This window comes from Tiliqua scincoides, chromosome 9 (assembly GCF_035046505.1).
Source record: "Tiliqua scincoides isolate rTilSci1 chromosome 9, rTilSci1.hap2, whole genome shotgun sequence".
NCBI classification, from domain to species: domain Eukaryota; kingdom Metazoa; phylum Chordata; class Lepidosauria; order Squamata; family Scincidae; genus Tiliqua; species Tiliqua scincoides.
The window spans coordinates 26,478,851-26,495,560 of record NC_089829.1 but is presented as its reverse complement, the minus strand read 5'-3'; the positions used below and the strand labels follow the sequence as shown (position 1 = coordinate 26,495,560).

At 44.4% G+C, this 16,710-nt stretch overlaps 1 protein-coding gene across 1 annotated transcript; it reads left to right on the top strand.

Moving 5' to 3' along the window:
- The first annotated feature begins 3,303 nt into the window (after positions 1-3,303).
- On the top strand, positions 3,304-16,410 carry KLHL36 (kelch like family member 36). Its single transcript, XM_066637136.1, has 5 exons — positions 3,304-3,390; positions 6,124-6,202; positions 6,785-7,858; positions 11,386-11,543; positions 12,262-16,410. The coding sequence occupies exons 2-5, from the start codon at positions 6,143-6,145 to the stop codon at positions 12,812-12,814; spliced, it is 1,845 nt and encodes a 614-aa protein (XP_066493233.1). The 5' UTR covers positions 3,304-3,390; positions 6,124-6,142; the 3' UTR covers positions 12,815-16,410.
- The last annotated feature ends 300 nt before the right edge of the window (positions 16,411-16,710 follow it).

The following is a 16,710-nucleotide window of genomic DNA, read 5'->3' as shown; positions in this document are numbered from 1 at the left end:
TTACAAGCCATGATGGGTATGTGCAACGCCTGGGTTTTAGAAGTAGGCTACCTCAGAATGCAGGTGCAAGGGAGTGGCAACAGCATGCAGGTCTCTTGTGATCCTGGGTGCTCCCTGAGTCATCTGGTGGGCCACTGTGAGATACAGGAAACTGGACTAGATGGGCCTATGGCCTGATCCAGCGAGGCTCTTCTTATGTTTTATGTAAGGAGGAGCCTCCACCACTTACCGTAGTATGCTGTACTTTGCACAGAGTGAGAATAATCTTTTGATCCTGTCTATGTTGCACATGATGTTTGGAACACATGGGCCTGGTTGGCTCCACAGAAGTGGTTTGTCCTGTGCAAATAATTTGGGAACTTTGGGAGGGTGCTCCCAGGCTGAAACGTGCAGGGGTGTAGTTGAGGGAAAGCTGGATGGAACAGCGCTCAGAGTTTTGTCCTACCGAGCAGTGATTCCATCAGCAGGAACGCTCAGGAGCTGTCTTTGAAATTTTTGTAAGAGGACCTGAGCAGAGAAGAAGCTTCCGGCTCAGCAGGAGGCAAACTGAAAAAATTGCCTAGGGGCACCTGTTAATATGTAAGCCCTTCTTTCTCAAGGGCTTCCTAAGAAACAATATGTAGCTCATGTTACAGTAAGCCTATAATCCTATGCAAATTTACCTGTGAGCAACTCCATTTACCTGTGAGCAAGTCCACTGAACACATATCTCTAGAGAAGCATGGCTTTGGGTGTGTGTATGTGAGTGTGTCCTGATGAGCTCCTACACTTCAAAATTTGCCACTACACCACTAGATGGGTAGGCAGTGCTCACACAGCCCAAACAAAGGGAGCAAAGGTAAGAATGAGAGTGAGGTGCACAAAATGGAGCGCGTGACTAGACAGTTGTTTTCTCCCCTCTCTCATAGCACTAGAACTTTGCTCCCAGGGTATATAATGCAATTGATGGGTAGTGGATTCAGGGCAGATTTTTTTTTTTTTTAAAAGTACTTCTTCATACAGTGTGATGTTAACTTACGGAACTGCCTGCCACAAGATTTGGTGAAGATCGTGGGCCTCAATGGCTCAGATGGGCTTTTGGTGTGATCCAGTAGGGCTCTCTTAGAGTCATATGTTCAGTGACTCAACCTGATGTTCAGAAAATAGAAATGTTTTGTCAGGCCTGATACATTCATGTTTCAACCTGTTCTCGTCTTCCAGGGGCAAGCAATACTTACACAATCTTTTCCCTATTGTCACAACTCCTCCAGAGCCTGAGGCTTCACCTCTCTTTCACTGGAGATAAATGGAGCAGAAATATTACTGCTCTTAGTAAATGCGGGTCACATTCCTATGTATGTTTATCAAGGAGCAAGCCCTGTTATAAGCACACAGTGGACTTACTGCTGCATTAACATGCATTGGATTGCACATGGAATGATGGCTGCCACTTAAATCTTGGATACTTACCTGAATGGCCAAGTTCCTGCCAAGTTATGCTTGGGCTTTCAGTTATCACTTGAATCATCCCAGCTTTTGAGTTTGGGAGGTAATCACGTGAGGAGTTTTCATTTCCCAGTTAAATTTCAGATGCCACTATCCCCCCCTGCTGGTCTAGAACGTTTTTGGCTCCTCTCATCTGACATTTGCAGGTAATGAATTTCTATGTGAGAAAAAAGTGCTTATTTCTGGCCATCAACTACTGTCACTTTCTGCTTAATGTCACTTTGGGCCCTCAGCAGGCAGCATGAATGCCATCTTTTGCCCTCAGTGTGAAACGAGTTTGATGCCTCTGCTCTAGGTGTCTAAAATGATCCAGTTTGCACATTCACAGAGAGAGAGAGAGAGAGAGAGAGATTGTTCGATATATGAACAATTGTTCTCCATGCTGCACAGCATGTTTGATAGTCCAAGGATGGTATTTTCCTTCAAGGTTAATTGTAAGTTTACTGAGAAATACATTCCATTAAGTTCAGGGGAGCTTCCTCCTTGGAAGCATGTCACAGTTCCAACTTTTTCCCCTCAGAGGCCACAAACCACTATTTGTTCAAAGCTTTTCTTAGTTGGCGACCTAAGACAGACTGGAAAGGAGGAAAAACTACAGGGAAATCAGGCAGGATTGCAAACAGGGCGATCAGATGTCATAACTGCAAAAGAGGACCAGACACCCCAAAATGTAGGACATCCAAGAAAAATGTAGGACATGACAAAATAAAAACACTCATATGTTGATTTCATATGGTTAATTTAAACATTAGATTACTTATTATTAAACTTATAGTACATAGAATTTATTAATTGCAAGAAGGCTCTGTGCTGCTTGCTCACAGGGAAAAGGATGACATTTAAGTTCTTTCCCAGGACTTGAGGTTAAAAAAGAGAACATGTCCTGGAACAAGAGAATGTCTGGTCACCCTGCTTGCAAATGAAGGGAGACTAAAGACTTTAATTCAGTGCTTCTCAAACTGTGGGTCAGGACCCACTAGTTGGGTTGTGAGCCAATTTCAGGTGGTTCCCTGTTCATTTCAACATTTTATTTTTAATATATTAGACTTGATGCTACCATGGTATGTGACTGCATTTGGGGAAATGTTGCAGACCTGTACTTTTAACAAGCTACTATGTACTGTACATTCTTTTAACAATGATAGCAAGTGTGGATTGCAGCCTAGGATTGTTTAAAATTGTCCTGCTTGATGATGTCACTTCCAGTCATGACATCACTTCTGGTGAGTCCTGACAGATTCTCATTCTAAAAAGTGGGTCCCAGTGCTAAAGGTGTGAGAACCACTGCTTTAATCTATTATTGGTATCAGTTTATGAAGACCCAGCAGAAAGTGTTTGCCCTTATATTCCATTTCTTTATTCCTTTTCCTATTTCTTTTCTAGAAACCACAGTTGTTCATGAAAGCACCGTCCTTCCAACTGCACGTGCACTGATTGCACAATCCTATGTGTGCCTATTCAAAGGATCCCCTTTCTTGCAGTGGGGTTCACTCCCGGGTAAGTGTGCAAACTGAAGCTATAGATTCCATTGCACAGCTGCTGCCCAGGAGCAGAGAGTCTTCCATACAAAGCTCCGTCTCGTCTTTAGTCCCCCCAGCCAGACTTTCCTCCTTCCAGAGCTGCACGGAGGAGGACGCCGCCTGCCTGCAGCCTGAGCAGAATTTCAATGCCAGAGGAAGGCTCCTGGCTGCAGCCACACAGCTGCTCTCCTCGGGGCCGCCTCCGCCTGCTTGCGTGCACTGCCTGGGCTGGGCGTCGCAGCCTCTGGGCCTGCCTCTCCCGTCCTCTCATTGGCGTTCTCTCGCTTCCATCGGGCCAGCGTTTCCTGGCCGAGACATGGCTGCGGAGGGCGAGGCGGGCAATGCACCAGTAACAGCTGCAACCGCGGCAGTCCTGAGCCCTGCGGTAAGAGCGGCCGCCGCAGCCTGCAGTCCTGAGCATCCTCGGGAGAGCGGGCGCTGTTAGGGGTGAGGCATGATGGGAAACTCCTGCGCGCCAGCATCCTCCAGCCTCTTTCTGCTGGTCCCAAGACTGGATAGTGCGCTTGGCCAAACTTCTGGTGGCCGTGGCCCTGTGGGAAAAGAGTGTGGCAACTGGAGGTTTGCCTGCAGTCAGAGTGACCAGGCGTCCTCTTTTTCAGCCTTGTATCCAGGAAAAGAACTTAAATGTCCTCCTTTTCCCTGTGAGCAGGCAGCGCATAGCCTTCTTTTTAATTAATAAATTATATGTAATACGGTTTTAAATTTAATAGTAATATAGTGTTTGAGTTAAGCACACGAACTCCATATATGAGTGTTTTTAGGTTTTATTTTGTCATTTTTCTTGAATGTCCTACATTTTTCTTGAATGTCCTATACATTAGGATGAAAAATGTCTTGAATGTCCTATACGTTTTTCTTTCCGGTGCCTTGTCCTCTTTTGTGGTTATGTTATCTGGTCACCCTGCCTGCAATCTGCCTGCAATCTGGGGCATTTTTGTTCAGGACAGAGAAGTGGATTCAAGCCAATCTGAATGCTCACCTGCCTTCACCTTTGACTCACTTGCTCACTTCTCTCCCTATGCCTTTAGTGATCAAGAAAGGTGCATTTAGAAATTCTAGTTGGCCAAGTTTGTGGATTTCCCTTTTTGGCCTTCTGCTTTAAATGATATGCTCCTGACTCCCTCCTTGTTTGCAGCGCAGGTCTGAGTTTGTGGCTTTTGGTGATTTTTTTTTTTTTTAATCCCATCTTCCACCAAGGAAATCATTAGAGCAGTGAACATGGTTCTTACGCCTCTTCTTTTATCCTCACCACAACCCTGTAAGGCAGGCTAGGCCAAAAACAAATAAAAAACAAACAAAAAAAAAAACCCAAAGACAGGCCCAAGGGTGTCCTTTGTGGCTAAGTGGAAATGTATGCCTGGGTTTCCACAGACCAAGTCCATAGAAGCAGGGTGAGGATGAATGTAATGTGGTCTTTTCCTTCGGCTAGTATATTTCACTTCCTCTTGCCAAAACCACCTTCATCAGCTTTAATTTCTTAGCCCCAATTTATCTTAGCCAAGAGAAAATGCTACGCTTAATTTTTAACCAATTAGAACTACTAAATATTTGTTATATTGCTTAGTCACAACAATAGCTTTTTCCCCTTAAATATTTTCTGTTTAAGCCTCCTACCAAGGGCATTTTCAAAATTTTGAGGGCAGTTGCACTTATAAGGTTGCAATCCTACACACATTTACCTTGAAGTAAATCCCATTGAAGTCAGTAGAATTTACTTTGGAGCTGTCAAACATTGGATTGTGCTACATTTCATTATAGTCTCCCCCTGCCCGGTTAATGTTCTGGCCTTAGGCATGACTTAAAGTATTGTTCCAATTGTGTGCAGTGTGTATTTTTGACGCTCTGCCCCTTGTAAGATTTATTCTCTTTAAAAAAGTTATATTTAGACCAATGAAAATGTTGCAAGGTCGAGTCTAGACCTTGCAGCATTTTCATTGGTCTAAATATAACTTTTTTAAAGAGAATAAATCTTGCAAGGGGCAGAGTGTCAAAAATACACACTACACACAATTGGAACAATACTTTCCAAACAAGACTCTAGAGCAAACACAGGGCCCATGAGGGGTGGGGGTGGGGGTGCAAGGAGTACATCATACCAGGGCCTGGGGTCATAAAGATGCACGGGAACCAAAGTTGGGGAGCCAGAAATTTCCTGGGATCTCAGAAAATCCTTGCAATATATTGTGTGAAGACTAGCATTCTCATTTTGTGTAAGCCTACATAGTTTCATATATCATAACTCATAGAAAATATGATCTAATGATCGTATGAAATTATGATCCAACAGAGAAGGGAAGGGGTCCAAAAGAAACTTTGTATTTCCTGATAAAATTCCTCTTAGATGCCCTCCTTAGCAAAACCACAAGGGTGGGGGGGGGAAGAGGAAAAAGTGTATATGATGTTGGAAGTCCAACCAGGGCTGGACCAAGACCTCCACTGGTGTGCCAGTTGCTGCTTCCCCTTACCTGCTGCTGTGCCAGCCTTTGCTCCTCCCATTCCTTGGTTGGAAAACAAAAAGGGGAACAGAGTGGAGGAGGAATGTGTTGGCCACTGGTTTTTTTTGTGGGTTACTGATTTGTTTGAGTGACCTGTACTCTTAAATATTAAAACATATAAATAATAAAATGAATGGGGCTACACCAACCCTAGTGATGCCACTGCATTTAGGTTGTGTGTATGATATTGTAATTTATCCTGTATGGTCTTGTACCGGAGGAGGTCCATCATGGGGGTCACACAATGCGCTCTTGCACGGGGTGACGCAAACCCTAGTGATGCCTCTGTGTCAGAGAAGGAGACATAGAGGCAAGTGGGAGCATGGAGGTGGGCACCCCTACCAGTCTGCTCCCTAAAGCAACTGCCTAAGTCGGACTCCTGCATGGGTCAGACCTGATTCCAGGCTCTGCTGTTTATAACAATTCCAAGATGGACTGCTGGAGGCATTATAGCAATCTCATTAGATTCAACTCTACTATGTGCAAAACAAATTTTGAGATGTATTGAGAATTTCTTCTGTTGGGGTGCTCTCTTTTTGTAATATGAGATGATTGTTGCTTATGTCTTTCTTTTTTTCTTTTTCTTTTTTCTATACCCAAAGGATCTCAAGCCACACAACAATGGAAGGAACCAGACAAGCAAGAATTTCACGCCCACACAAGATCAGTGAATCCTCGAAGGTCTGACTTTTTTCCTATGGCTCTCTTCATTGTTTTGCCAGGCTGGAATTTTCTGGTCCAATTCTGGAAACTTTTCTCCACACTTTATATTCTGGAACATGCTTGTGGATTGGCAACTAACTCCTTTGCATGTGAGATACAGGAAGCTGAACTTGATGGGCCTTTGGCCTGATTCAGTGGGGTTCTCCTTATGTTCTTATGTAGTTTTCTTATGTAGTTTCCAAACAATGCACAAAAACCAGACATGTTTTTCACACATGACAAGGGAAAAAAAGTCATGTGCACAAAATTTCAGGCCTACACAATACCGGTTTTATATGTTTTTGTATATATATTTGTATCCTTTTCCAGTGACTGTTGCTGGTGTCTCTTCTGTATTTTTTTTTTTTTAAGATTGGGAGCCCCTTTGGGGAAAGAGAACTATTGCTTGATTTATTTTATTATGCAGACTGCTTTGTGAACTACTTTAGACGAAAAGCGGTTTTACAATATAAAAGCATTCTTGATAATAAATAATCAGGAGATTGTTTGTTTGATTGGAAACTTCTTAAGAGGACACCTGACATCCTTTCTGTATTCCAGGTGTACAAATTGGCTGACCACTCCAGCCTTGTTCTTCAGAGCTTGAATGAACAGAGACACCGGGGTCAATTCTGTGACATCATACTGGTGGTGGATGAGCAGAGAGTCCCTGCCCATCGGAATATTCTGGCCGTCTGCAGTGACTATTTCAACTCCATGTTCACCATTGGCATGCGGGAGGCCTACCAGAAAGAGGTCGAACTCTTTGGAGCCTCCTACATTGGTCTCAAAGCCATTGTAGACTTCCTGTACGGCTGTGAGCTGTCCCTTGATGGTGGAAACATTGATTACATTTTGGAAACAGCTCACCTACTTCAGATTTGGAAGGTGGTTGACTTTTGTTGCGAGTACCTGGAGAATGATGTCAATGAGGAGAACTACCTGTACCTCCAGGAGCTGGCTTCAATCTACAACCTCAGGCGCTTAGACGCTTACATTGATTCTTTTATTTTGAGGAACTTTGGCACACTCTCCTTCACACCAGATTTCCTGCAGAACATATCCATTCAAAAGCTATGCCAATACCTCAGTAGCAGTGACGTCCAGCAGGAATGTGAGCATGACCTGCTTCAGGCTGCCCTGCAGTGGCTGACTCAATATCCAGAAAGGGAAAATGAAGCCTACCGGGTCTTGGAAAATATTCACTTCCCCTTGATACCAAAGAGTGACCTTCTGCACCGGGTCAAACCTGCCATCTGCTCTCTTCTCCCGAAAGAAACTCACTCTGAGGGCTTTGTGGAGGAAGCAGTCAACTACCACAACAATGTCGCAGCTCAGCCAGTCCGTCAGAACAAGCGGACTGCTCTCCGTGTGGCTGAAAAGAAGCTCCTCTTTGTAGGTGGGGAGGTCTCAGAACACTGCCTGGAGCTGAGTGATGATACCTGCTTCCTGGACACCAAAGCGGGGCAATGGGTGCGGGAAACACCCTTGCCGGCCAGGAGGAGCCATCACTGTGTGGCAGTGCTGGGGGGCTTCATCTTCATTGCCGGAGGGAGTTTTTCACGAGACAATGGAGGGGACGCTGCCTCCAATCTTCTATATAGGTATGACCCTCGGTGTAACCAGTGGATTAAGGTGAGGCTTGACCTGTAATATTATTTATTTGCTTATTTATTTTTGCATTTTTAATAACATCCTTCCTCCAAGGAGCTCAGGGTGGAGTACGTGGTTCCTTCCCTCCTTTTGCCCTCACAATAACCCCGTGAGGTAGGTGAGGCGGAGAGATAGCGACTGGCCCAAGGTCATCCAGGAAGCATCGTGGCTGAACATGGTTTTGAACCTGGATCTTCCAGGTCTAAGTCCAGTTCCCAAACCACTAGATATAAATATATACTTTTTAATCTTGTGTTTATTATGTATTTATAAAACTCAGCCTTCCATGGCTGTTATCCAAGGCTGTTTACATAAAAATTACAAGATCAACTATAAAAATAAAATGGACTTAGGGCCCAATCCTATCCAACTTTCCTGGTGCAGCTGCAGTGTAGGGAATAAATGTTCCCTTACCTAGTGGAGGCCTCTGTAACTACCCTCCCACCACAGGATACAGCACAAACCCCATTGGCCCGGCTACACCAGGGCTGGATAGGATTTGGCTCCTTTCTTTCTTTCTTTCTTTCTTTCTTTCTTTCTTTCTTTCTTTCTTTCTTTCTTTCTTTCTTTCTTTCTTTCTTTCTTTCTTTCTTTCTTTCTTTCAACAGTTAAAAAATGAAACAATACAGTTCAAAAAGGCAGCAACATTAACATAATTAATAATGTTAATTATTATATAATTAATGTTAATAATTATAATGTTAATAATGTTAATTATAATGCTAATAATGTTAATAAAGATGTATAATTAAGTCCGCCCAAAATTTCATATGGAATTCTGTCCATCTGGCACGTATGAACAAAGGAAGCTGCCATTAGTCCATCATGCTCACTATTTTCAACACTGGCTGACAGTGGCTTGGCCAGGGTTTCAGAGAAAGGAATGTCCCAGGCCTATTGGAGATGCTAGCAGGGCCAGAACCTGGAATTTTCTACCTTCCAAGTAGCTTCTCTGCTACCACAGCTCCTTTCCCCTGAAGGATATTAATGTTGGAGGAGGACATTCCATAATCAAACCCACATTGTAAAAAATGCTGCCCCTGCTAGACACCCACCTTGCTTCTGAAATTGCAGGTGAACTCAACAAAACATTGTACATGGTAATGGTAGGAAAAGCTTTTAGTAATGCCTACACAGCAGAATTGAGACATCTGCATGATAAAACGTTTTGGTTTTACTGTGGGTGTTTTGAGTTAAAAATATATATATATAAAATAGGCATCAAGAATATTCCCAATATGATCCAACTCAACAGTCATTTATGCCCTTCCAACCCAGGAAAGAATTTTATACTTTCCCTAGGCATAGTTCAATTTCTAGATGTCCAAATTATGTCCACTCTTTTACAAAAGTCTGTGCAATTTCATGCAGTTTTCCCTCATCTAAATCTTGTACTAATTGACTCTTGTGCAAATGCACGGTGATGGCCAAAGTTATACTATGTACTGTGGAATCTGGTTCCCAGTGTACAATGTGTTGTGTGTCCTGAAGTCATGGGAATCCCAAATTTAAGAAAGGCATGCATCTCTTGGGGGCAGAGTAAATTATAACAAAGAAAAGGAGGCAGTCTCTTTTAAGTTGTCCAGAAACTGGTCTGCTTTGTACAAGCAAGTAACCTCAGTTTTGCTCTTTGGAACACCAATTTATGCTGAGAAGCAGATGACCTCAACAGGAAGGAATAACTTCTCTGTTATTGGGGCTCAGTCTAATCTAGATTAAATAACCATCTGGAGGTCAAAAGTCTTCATTACTATGCAGGTGGAGCCTATTTAGCCGCGTTAGTTCCATTCTGTGACTCGGTGCGATTAACAAAAACGCGTTGTGCTAAATTCCATAGAGTTACACAAATACACTGCAGCCTGACACTTCCGGGTGGAAGGAAACTAAGGCAGCTGTTACTCCCTCCCCTCCGTACTCAGCCCTCGCCGTTGCCAGCTGCCCGGCTTCTTTCACATGGGATGCTGATCTTTTAGGAGTCCAGCCCTATGCGTTTCTACTCAGAAGTAAGCCCCATTTCAGTCAGTGGGGCTTAATCCCAGGAAAGTGTGGAGAGGATTGTAGGCTGTATCTGCTTTGCTTGGTGGGAAGGTGATTGCTTTGCTTGCTTGTGTCGGTGATTGCCTGCACCATGGGGGGGGGGGTGTTTGCTTGTGTCGGTGATTGCCTGCACCATCTCAATGGGGGGGGGGAAATTTGGCAAACATTCCCTGGGTTTTTTAAAGCAATCCCCTCTGTCGCTACCACACCTGCCCCTGTGTGTGTGTGTGTGTGAGTGTGTGTGTGTGTGTGTGTGTGAGAGAGAGAGAGAGAGAGAGAGAGAGAGAGAGCTCCACCTTGCTGCAAGTGTTCTTGCTACAGAGATTTTCCACCCCCCTTCCCCTCTTCAGCCTCTCTGCTGGCTCAGGGGCTCCAGGAGTGTTACTGTTCCTTTGCAAAGGGAACCTCTTCCAGGGCTCCAGGACTGTTTCCCTGCCTGATCAAGGCAGAGCCTTTTTGCGGTGTTTTGGGCTGCCTGGAAATGGAGCACAGGGCAAAGGAGGCAAAGGTGTGTGTGACTTTTGGTTCCCCCACCCCATTTTCGTTGAGACAAATCTACAGATAAAAAATCCGTGGATAAATAGGCTGCACCTGTATAAGCAAATCTCAGGCTATCCAATGAAACCAATACCAACTATCAATAAGCTTTGCAGTTGTAGGTATGCTTGGGAGAACCAACTATCACAGAACGAATTTTCACAGATAAAATTCAAACAGAAATGTGATATCAATGTGTATGGAATCTCAGAAGAACCTAAGAAGGACGCTTCTGGATCACACAGTGATGAGCGAGATGCTTGCAAGAAGCCCACAAACAAGGCATGAAGGCAGTAGTCAACTCTTTATACCCCTAGCAAATGGGATTTAGAAGTAGACTGCTTCTGAATCTGGAGGTTTCATGGAGTCATGAGGGCTAATTGCCATTGATAGACCTATCCACTGTGAATTTGTCTGTACCCTTTATAGTCTGTCTTGCTCTCAGGTTTTGAAAACAAAATTCACTGCTTTATATGTGATTAAAATTGGTCAGGGTCAGAAACACTCGCTGTGGCTTGCCCGTTGACGTGGGCTATGGCAAATGTGCTACCCCTTATCCAGACATCTGAAATCCAGATTATTCCAAAACCCAGACATTTTTGTTCAAGACTTAAAAAAAAACAAAAAAAACTTTCTGTAGTGTGAACACTAGCAGGTCTTGTACGCATTCCCATGCACAGTGAAGGTACAGGCTATAAGTTCTGTTCTCTGTCCTGTGGTGTGTACCTGTTACAGACATTATTGAAAAATGTCAGAGCCCAGCAGACACCCTTATGGGTAACAGTGGAAAAATGAATATATTATATTTATGTAGTTATCCCAAAATCCAGAAACTTTCCCATCCCAAGCAGTTTGGTTAAGGAATACTCAACCCAGTATTTAGTCAGTTTCTGTGATGGATAAGTGTTCATTTTGGCTTGGGTTTTCTTTTTTAGCTGGCTTCCATGAGGCAACGGCGAGTGGATTTCTACCTGGCTGCCATAAAGGACATGCTGGTGGCTGTTGGCGGAAGGAATGAAAATGGAGCGCTTTCATCCGCTGAGGTCTACAGCCCCGAGAAAGATACCTGGTCCTATGTGGCAGGCTTGCCAAGGTAACTGTCATGTCTTGGAAACAGTCAGGCTCCAGGCTGTTGGCTTCTGGGATGTGGAAAGAGCTGTCAGTCTAAGTTTCGGCTGAGGAGCAAACTGTAAACTGGGCTGGGAGAAGTTCCCAGGTTCAGTCCCTCTCTCTCTGGTTCAAGGATCCCACATAGTGCGGCTGGGAGAGACAGCTGAGAAACTGAGAGCTGGAATTTGATCCGTTGTGTTGGGGATCTCCAAAGTGATAGGACCTGTTGCATTCTGTAAGCCAGTGTTTCTCAACATTTGTCCCCCTCCTTACCTCTTAGTGTGGTATTGGAAGTACCACCAGAAGTGGCGATGATGTCATTGTCAGTTACTTCCAGACTGGGAGGTCAGACGCAATGCAACAAACACTGGTAAGAGGCTCAGGGAGGATGGAAGAGCTTTCTTGAGCTTGTGAAAAGCACATGCTGAAACTCTGCCCACTGAACCGAGCCTCCTACCACTATTTGCTGTGTTAGTGTTGCTGGTCTCATTGCCAGGAGGCAGGGGTCTGGAGGTCCTGCGTGTTCCACCAGATACCACCCGAAGTATCACCTATGGTACAAGTACCACTGGTTGAGAAATGCTGCTGTAGGTCACACAAATGAAATGTCTTGAGTACTACAGTACTTGTGAACTGTTGTCCTGTTTGGACACTGGAAAGTACCCTAACCACTAATAGTATCTTTCTTCTTTCCGCCCTAGGTTTACATACGGTCATGCTGGTGCCGTCCACAATGAATTTGTGTATATTTCAGGAGGCCATGATTATCAGATTGGTCCCTATCGTAAAAATCTGCTCTGCTATGATTACCGCACAGATGTGTGGGAAGAGAAGAGGCCCATGATAACCGCTCGGGGCTGGCACAGCATGTGTACCTTGGAGGACAGCATTTACTCAATCGGCGGCAGCGACGACTACCTAGAAACGATGACCCGCTTTGACATTTTGGCCGTGGAGTCTTACAGTCCACAGTGCAATCAGTGGACCCGCGTTGCGCCCTTGTTTCAAGCCAACAGCGAATCTGGGGTGGCTGTGTGGGAAGGCAGGATCTATATCCTCGGGGGCTACAGCTGGGAAGATACTGTCTTCTCCAGAACCGTCCAGGTGTATGACAAAGATAAAAACAAGTGGCACAAAGGAACGGACCTTCCCAAAGCCATTGCCGGGGTCTCTGCTTGTGTGTGTACGCTTAAGCCCAAATCAGGCGACAAAAAGAAGTCAAAAACAAAGCGGCCTCAGGTTCAAGGGAGATGACAGCCCTTGCGCAGCTGAGCTTTGCAGATGCAATATGTACCAAATCTCTACTTATAACTTCTTTTTCTGATTTTGAGAACTGTTTTTGAAACTTCAGCTGAGCCAGGGAATATCCTAAGGTGAATTCGTGGTTCACATGTAAAGGACAAGTGTTTGGATCTTGTGTTGCCAACTAGCCATTGTGCCCGGCAGTGTAGCATCTCTGGTTCTTGGGATTGCCATGACTTACGTTATGAGGTCTAGAAATAATACAACATCTGATGTACTTGGTGGCCAAGGGGTGGGTAGAGGAGAAGAATGGGAGAGGAGAGAGAAGCCAGTTATTCTAAAAGCTGGAACAGGGTTGTTCTCTTGCAAAAAAATCCAAGACTTGTTGGGCCCAAATCTTAACCAACTTTCCAGCATTGACATAGCTGTGGTAGTGGGGCATGTGCTGCATCCTGCAGTTGGGTGGCAGTCATGGAGGCCTCCTCAAGGTAAGGGAATGTTTGTTCCCTTACCTTCAAGCTGTATTGCGCTTATGTCGATACTGGATAGCTGGTTAGAATTGCGCCCTTTGCCAGATATAAGGTAGCGCCCCCCATATCCGTGGGGGTTCCATTCTGGCCCCCCTCCACACATAAGGAAAACATGGATATGGGAGAACACTATATAAATAGCAGCCCCCGTGCCTTCCTTGCACCTATTACAAATACCTTTGTTCTACTGTAGTAGCGCTTGCAGTGTGGGTGCTTCTTGCTTAACATTCTTGATGAAGTGAAGAACTGAACATGTAGGTAACCCAGACTGCATGCTAGAGAGTGAGTAACAGGAAGCAGCAGTAAAACAAAGGTACACGTAATGAATGTCCCCCTGGATCAGTGGCTATCGGATCTGCAGATACAGGGCCTCCCTGTAGTTGCTACACAGAGGTCTGCCTTTAACCACAGACCACACCTTGCTCCAAAAGGAAGCAGAAGTGGGCAAAAAAAGGACTTGAAATGAGACCTTCAGCCCAATCCTAACTTGGCTGGAACAGGCAGGCTGAGGAGCCGGTGATGTATCCAGCACAAGGTAAGCGTTGGCTGGAGCACAATTCAGGGTAAGGGGATATTTTACCCCTTACTCCATGTTGCGCACCAGCCACAAACTCAGATTTGTGCCAGCGAATTTGCTGATGCAAATCTGAGCAGCCCTTATAAGGTTGAGCAGACCAGGAGTGAGGGTTAGGATTTGGCCTGTGCTACTGCGGCTGATCCCACCCTCCTCCGGGGCCTGATCTGCCTCCTGGTCCTCCCACCCCCAAACACTCCCTCCCCATTTCTGTTCCACCCTACTGCCACCTTCTCCCACTCCTCCCTGCCACCCTTGGCTGGTGCAAACTTACCCTATCCAGGTTCAAGACTGGCGCAGGGAGGCTGGCGTGCTCCTAAGGAAGCATGCTTTATAGCATGTTTGTGAAACTCCTGGGCCTGCACCAGCTGAAGACAAGGTCTGGATTGCACTCTGTGAGTTCCTAGACTTAAAACCACCAGAATATTGAGTATTGAGCTGCATTTGGGACTTCTGATATAGGGCCCAGTCCTATCCGATTTCCCAGTGGCGGTGCAGCCATGCCAGTGGAACATTCACTGCATCCTGTGGTGGGGATGCAGTTACACAGGGTCTCTTCAGCATAAGATAACATTTGTGCTCTTACCTCAGAGCTGCATTGCAGCTAAACTGATGCAGGTAAATTGGATTGGATTGGGCCCATAATCATCTCAGCTTAATGGGGCTGAAATTGTTCCAGAGTAACCAATCTGTTAATTGTGACTTTTAGTAACAAGGTCAATTACCTGCAACAAAATGTTCGGGTTTATGTGCCCTGTTGCATCATGGCTCTTGTTGACTTGTTTTGACCTGAATGGTTCATCTGTGTTTTCAGATAGTCCATTTGCTTTAAAAAATGTACTATTGTTTCATTTCACGAGGACTAAAATGCTAACATTTGAATTGAATCTAAATTACACAGTCCGGGAAAACTCCCTTCAAAGGAGGTTTTTTTAAAAAAGATTTTTGGGGGTGGCTTTTTCTACATTTTTTATATGATACATTTTGCTAACACCTACCTTGTAACTTGTCATACAGCATGTTATTTACTCTTAAAAATTCCTGCAACATAATTATAGGCCCACTATTTCTATCAGGGAGCTCATTTTTTTCAGGTTTTTTCAGTCTGTGCCAATAACTTTACTGTGACATCTTTCCTGGAAAGAAGTACATCCACTCCCTTGGATTGTCATGTAGTTGTGTGTGTGTGTGGGGGGGGGGGGTTCCTACTGACCAGCCCTACAAAATGGTAAACCAGCTAACATACACACTTGAGAAACCTTCACAATCCCTTTGTTGACTTGGATTTCTTTGTCACTTGTCCATCTTAGATTCCCCCCCCCCCTGCACAGGTGATGTGTGTAAATCAGTGTTACACGTACTGTCATCTGGAATAATCCCATCCCATGGCCTTGAGCCACCCTCCTCTGTCATCCCTGCTGGTGACTGCACAACTCTCAGTTACCCCTGCCTTATTTCTTTAAGATAATCCATATGTGACCTCCATTTCTTTAAACACTTTTTTTTCTTGTGTGTGCATGTGTAGTATCAATAAACAAAAATGGCAGCTAAGACTAGAATTCCAGTTGTTGCTTGAAATAGAAGATGTAGGGACAACCATGATTGGAGGGGACACAGCTTCGGTGAGCCAATTGGAAAAAGCCTTAACAAGGCTCTAGCCCTCAAAGCCTTGCAAGCTGCCCTTTTTCTGCCTTACATTTAAAAATCAGCTGGGGGTGTGTGTGTGTGTGTGTAGTGACACACAATGCTACTGCTTCACTTCATGACCAACCTCCTTCCAAAGTCAACTGAGAACTTGTTTTCACAGTCACCAGTACCTAATCATCCTGGGCAAATCAAGGTGTGACTCTCAGGGAGGTGCGCAAATGCATGCAAGCCAGCTTAATTCACATAATTACAATGAAGAGCAGTGTTTTGGTGATGTGCCCAAAAAACACTGGCATTGTATGCTTACAGCCACCTAACAAAAAGCTGAGAGTCAATATGGGTAATCTCTTTTCCATGGAATTGATCATGAGTGGTACCATATGTAGGGAAGGAATCCCCCATATTAGTTAGACCAAGTGGGGCCACTTACAGCACAATACTATGTGTGACTACTCAGAAGTAAGTCCTCTTGTATTCAATGGGGCTTGCACACAGGAAAGTAAGTACTGTATAGGATTGCAGCCTTACTCAGACAGAGGCAGCAACGCATGCCACTCATAAATTAGCTTAAAAGCAAACTACTTTTGGACTGACAATCCCCCAAAGATTTTTCCACCTGAAGTAACAAAGCATTTGTTTTGCGAGATAGAGAAAGCAAAAGTTGCCTTCAATAGCTAATCTTATAGTAGAATTCTTCTTTAACATAGCTGGAGTTTGTATTTGTATAAACACTTCTCTTGTGTGAACATGTGCATGGGGCTGGCCACAATTCTTTGGTTTGGTGTTTGTTTGCAAAACAAGCTATATGATTGTGAGTTGGGAATTCAGACAATAATAAACTGTTTCCAAAAATGATACTCTTTCAGATGGGCTCAGTGGTTTATCAGTTGCCAGTAACTTTTTTTTTATTTCCCTCTGAAATATTTACAAAAGCGATTCAGGGAGTAATTTTCAGATAAATATTCTTTGAAAATTTGTGGCATGTCTTTGTGCCAAACAAATATATTGGTTTCTACAGTTTGAATAGTCATGCTTTCACCTAAAGTGCGATGGGAGTTGTAGCAAGGGGAGGCACTGAGAAGTTTTCTGTTCATGAGCCTGGAGAGATGCGCTGATAAATGTGCTGGATATCTTCTTGTCCTACAGGGGTACATCTT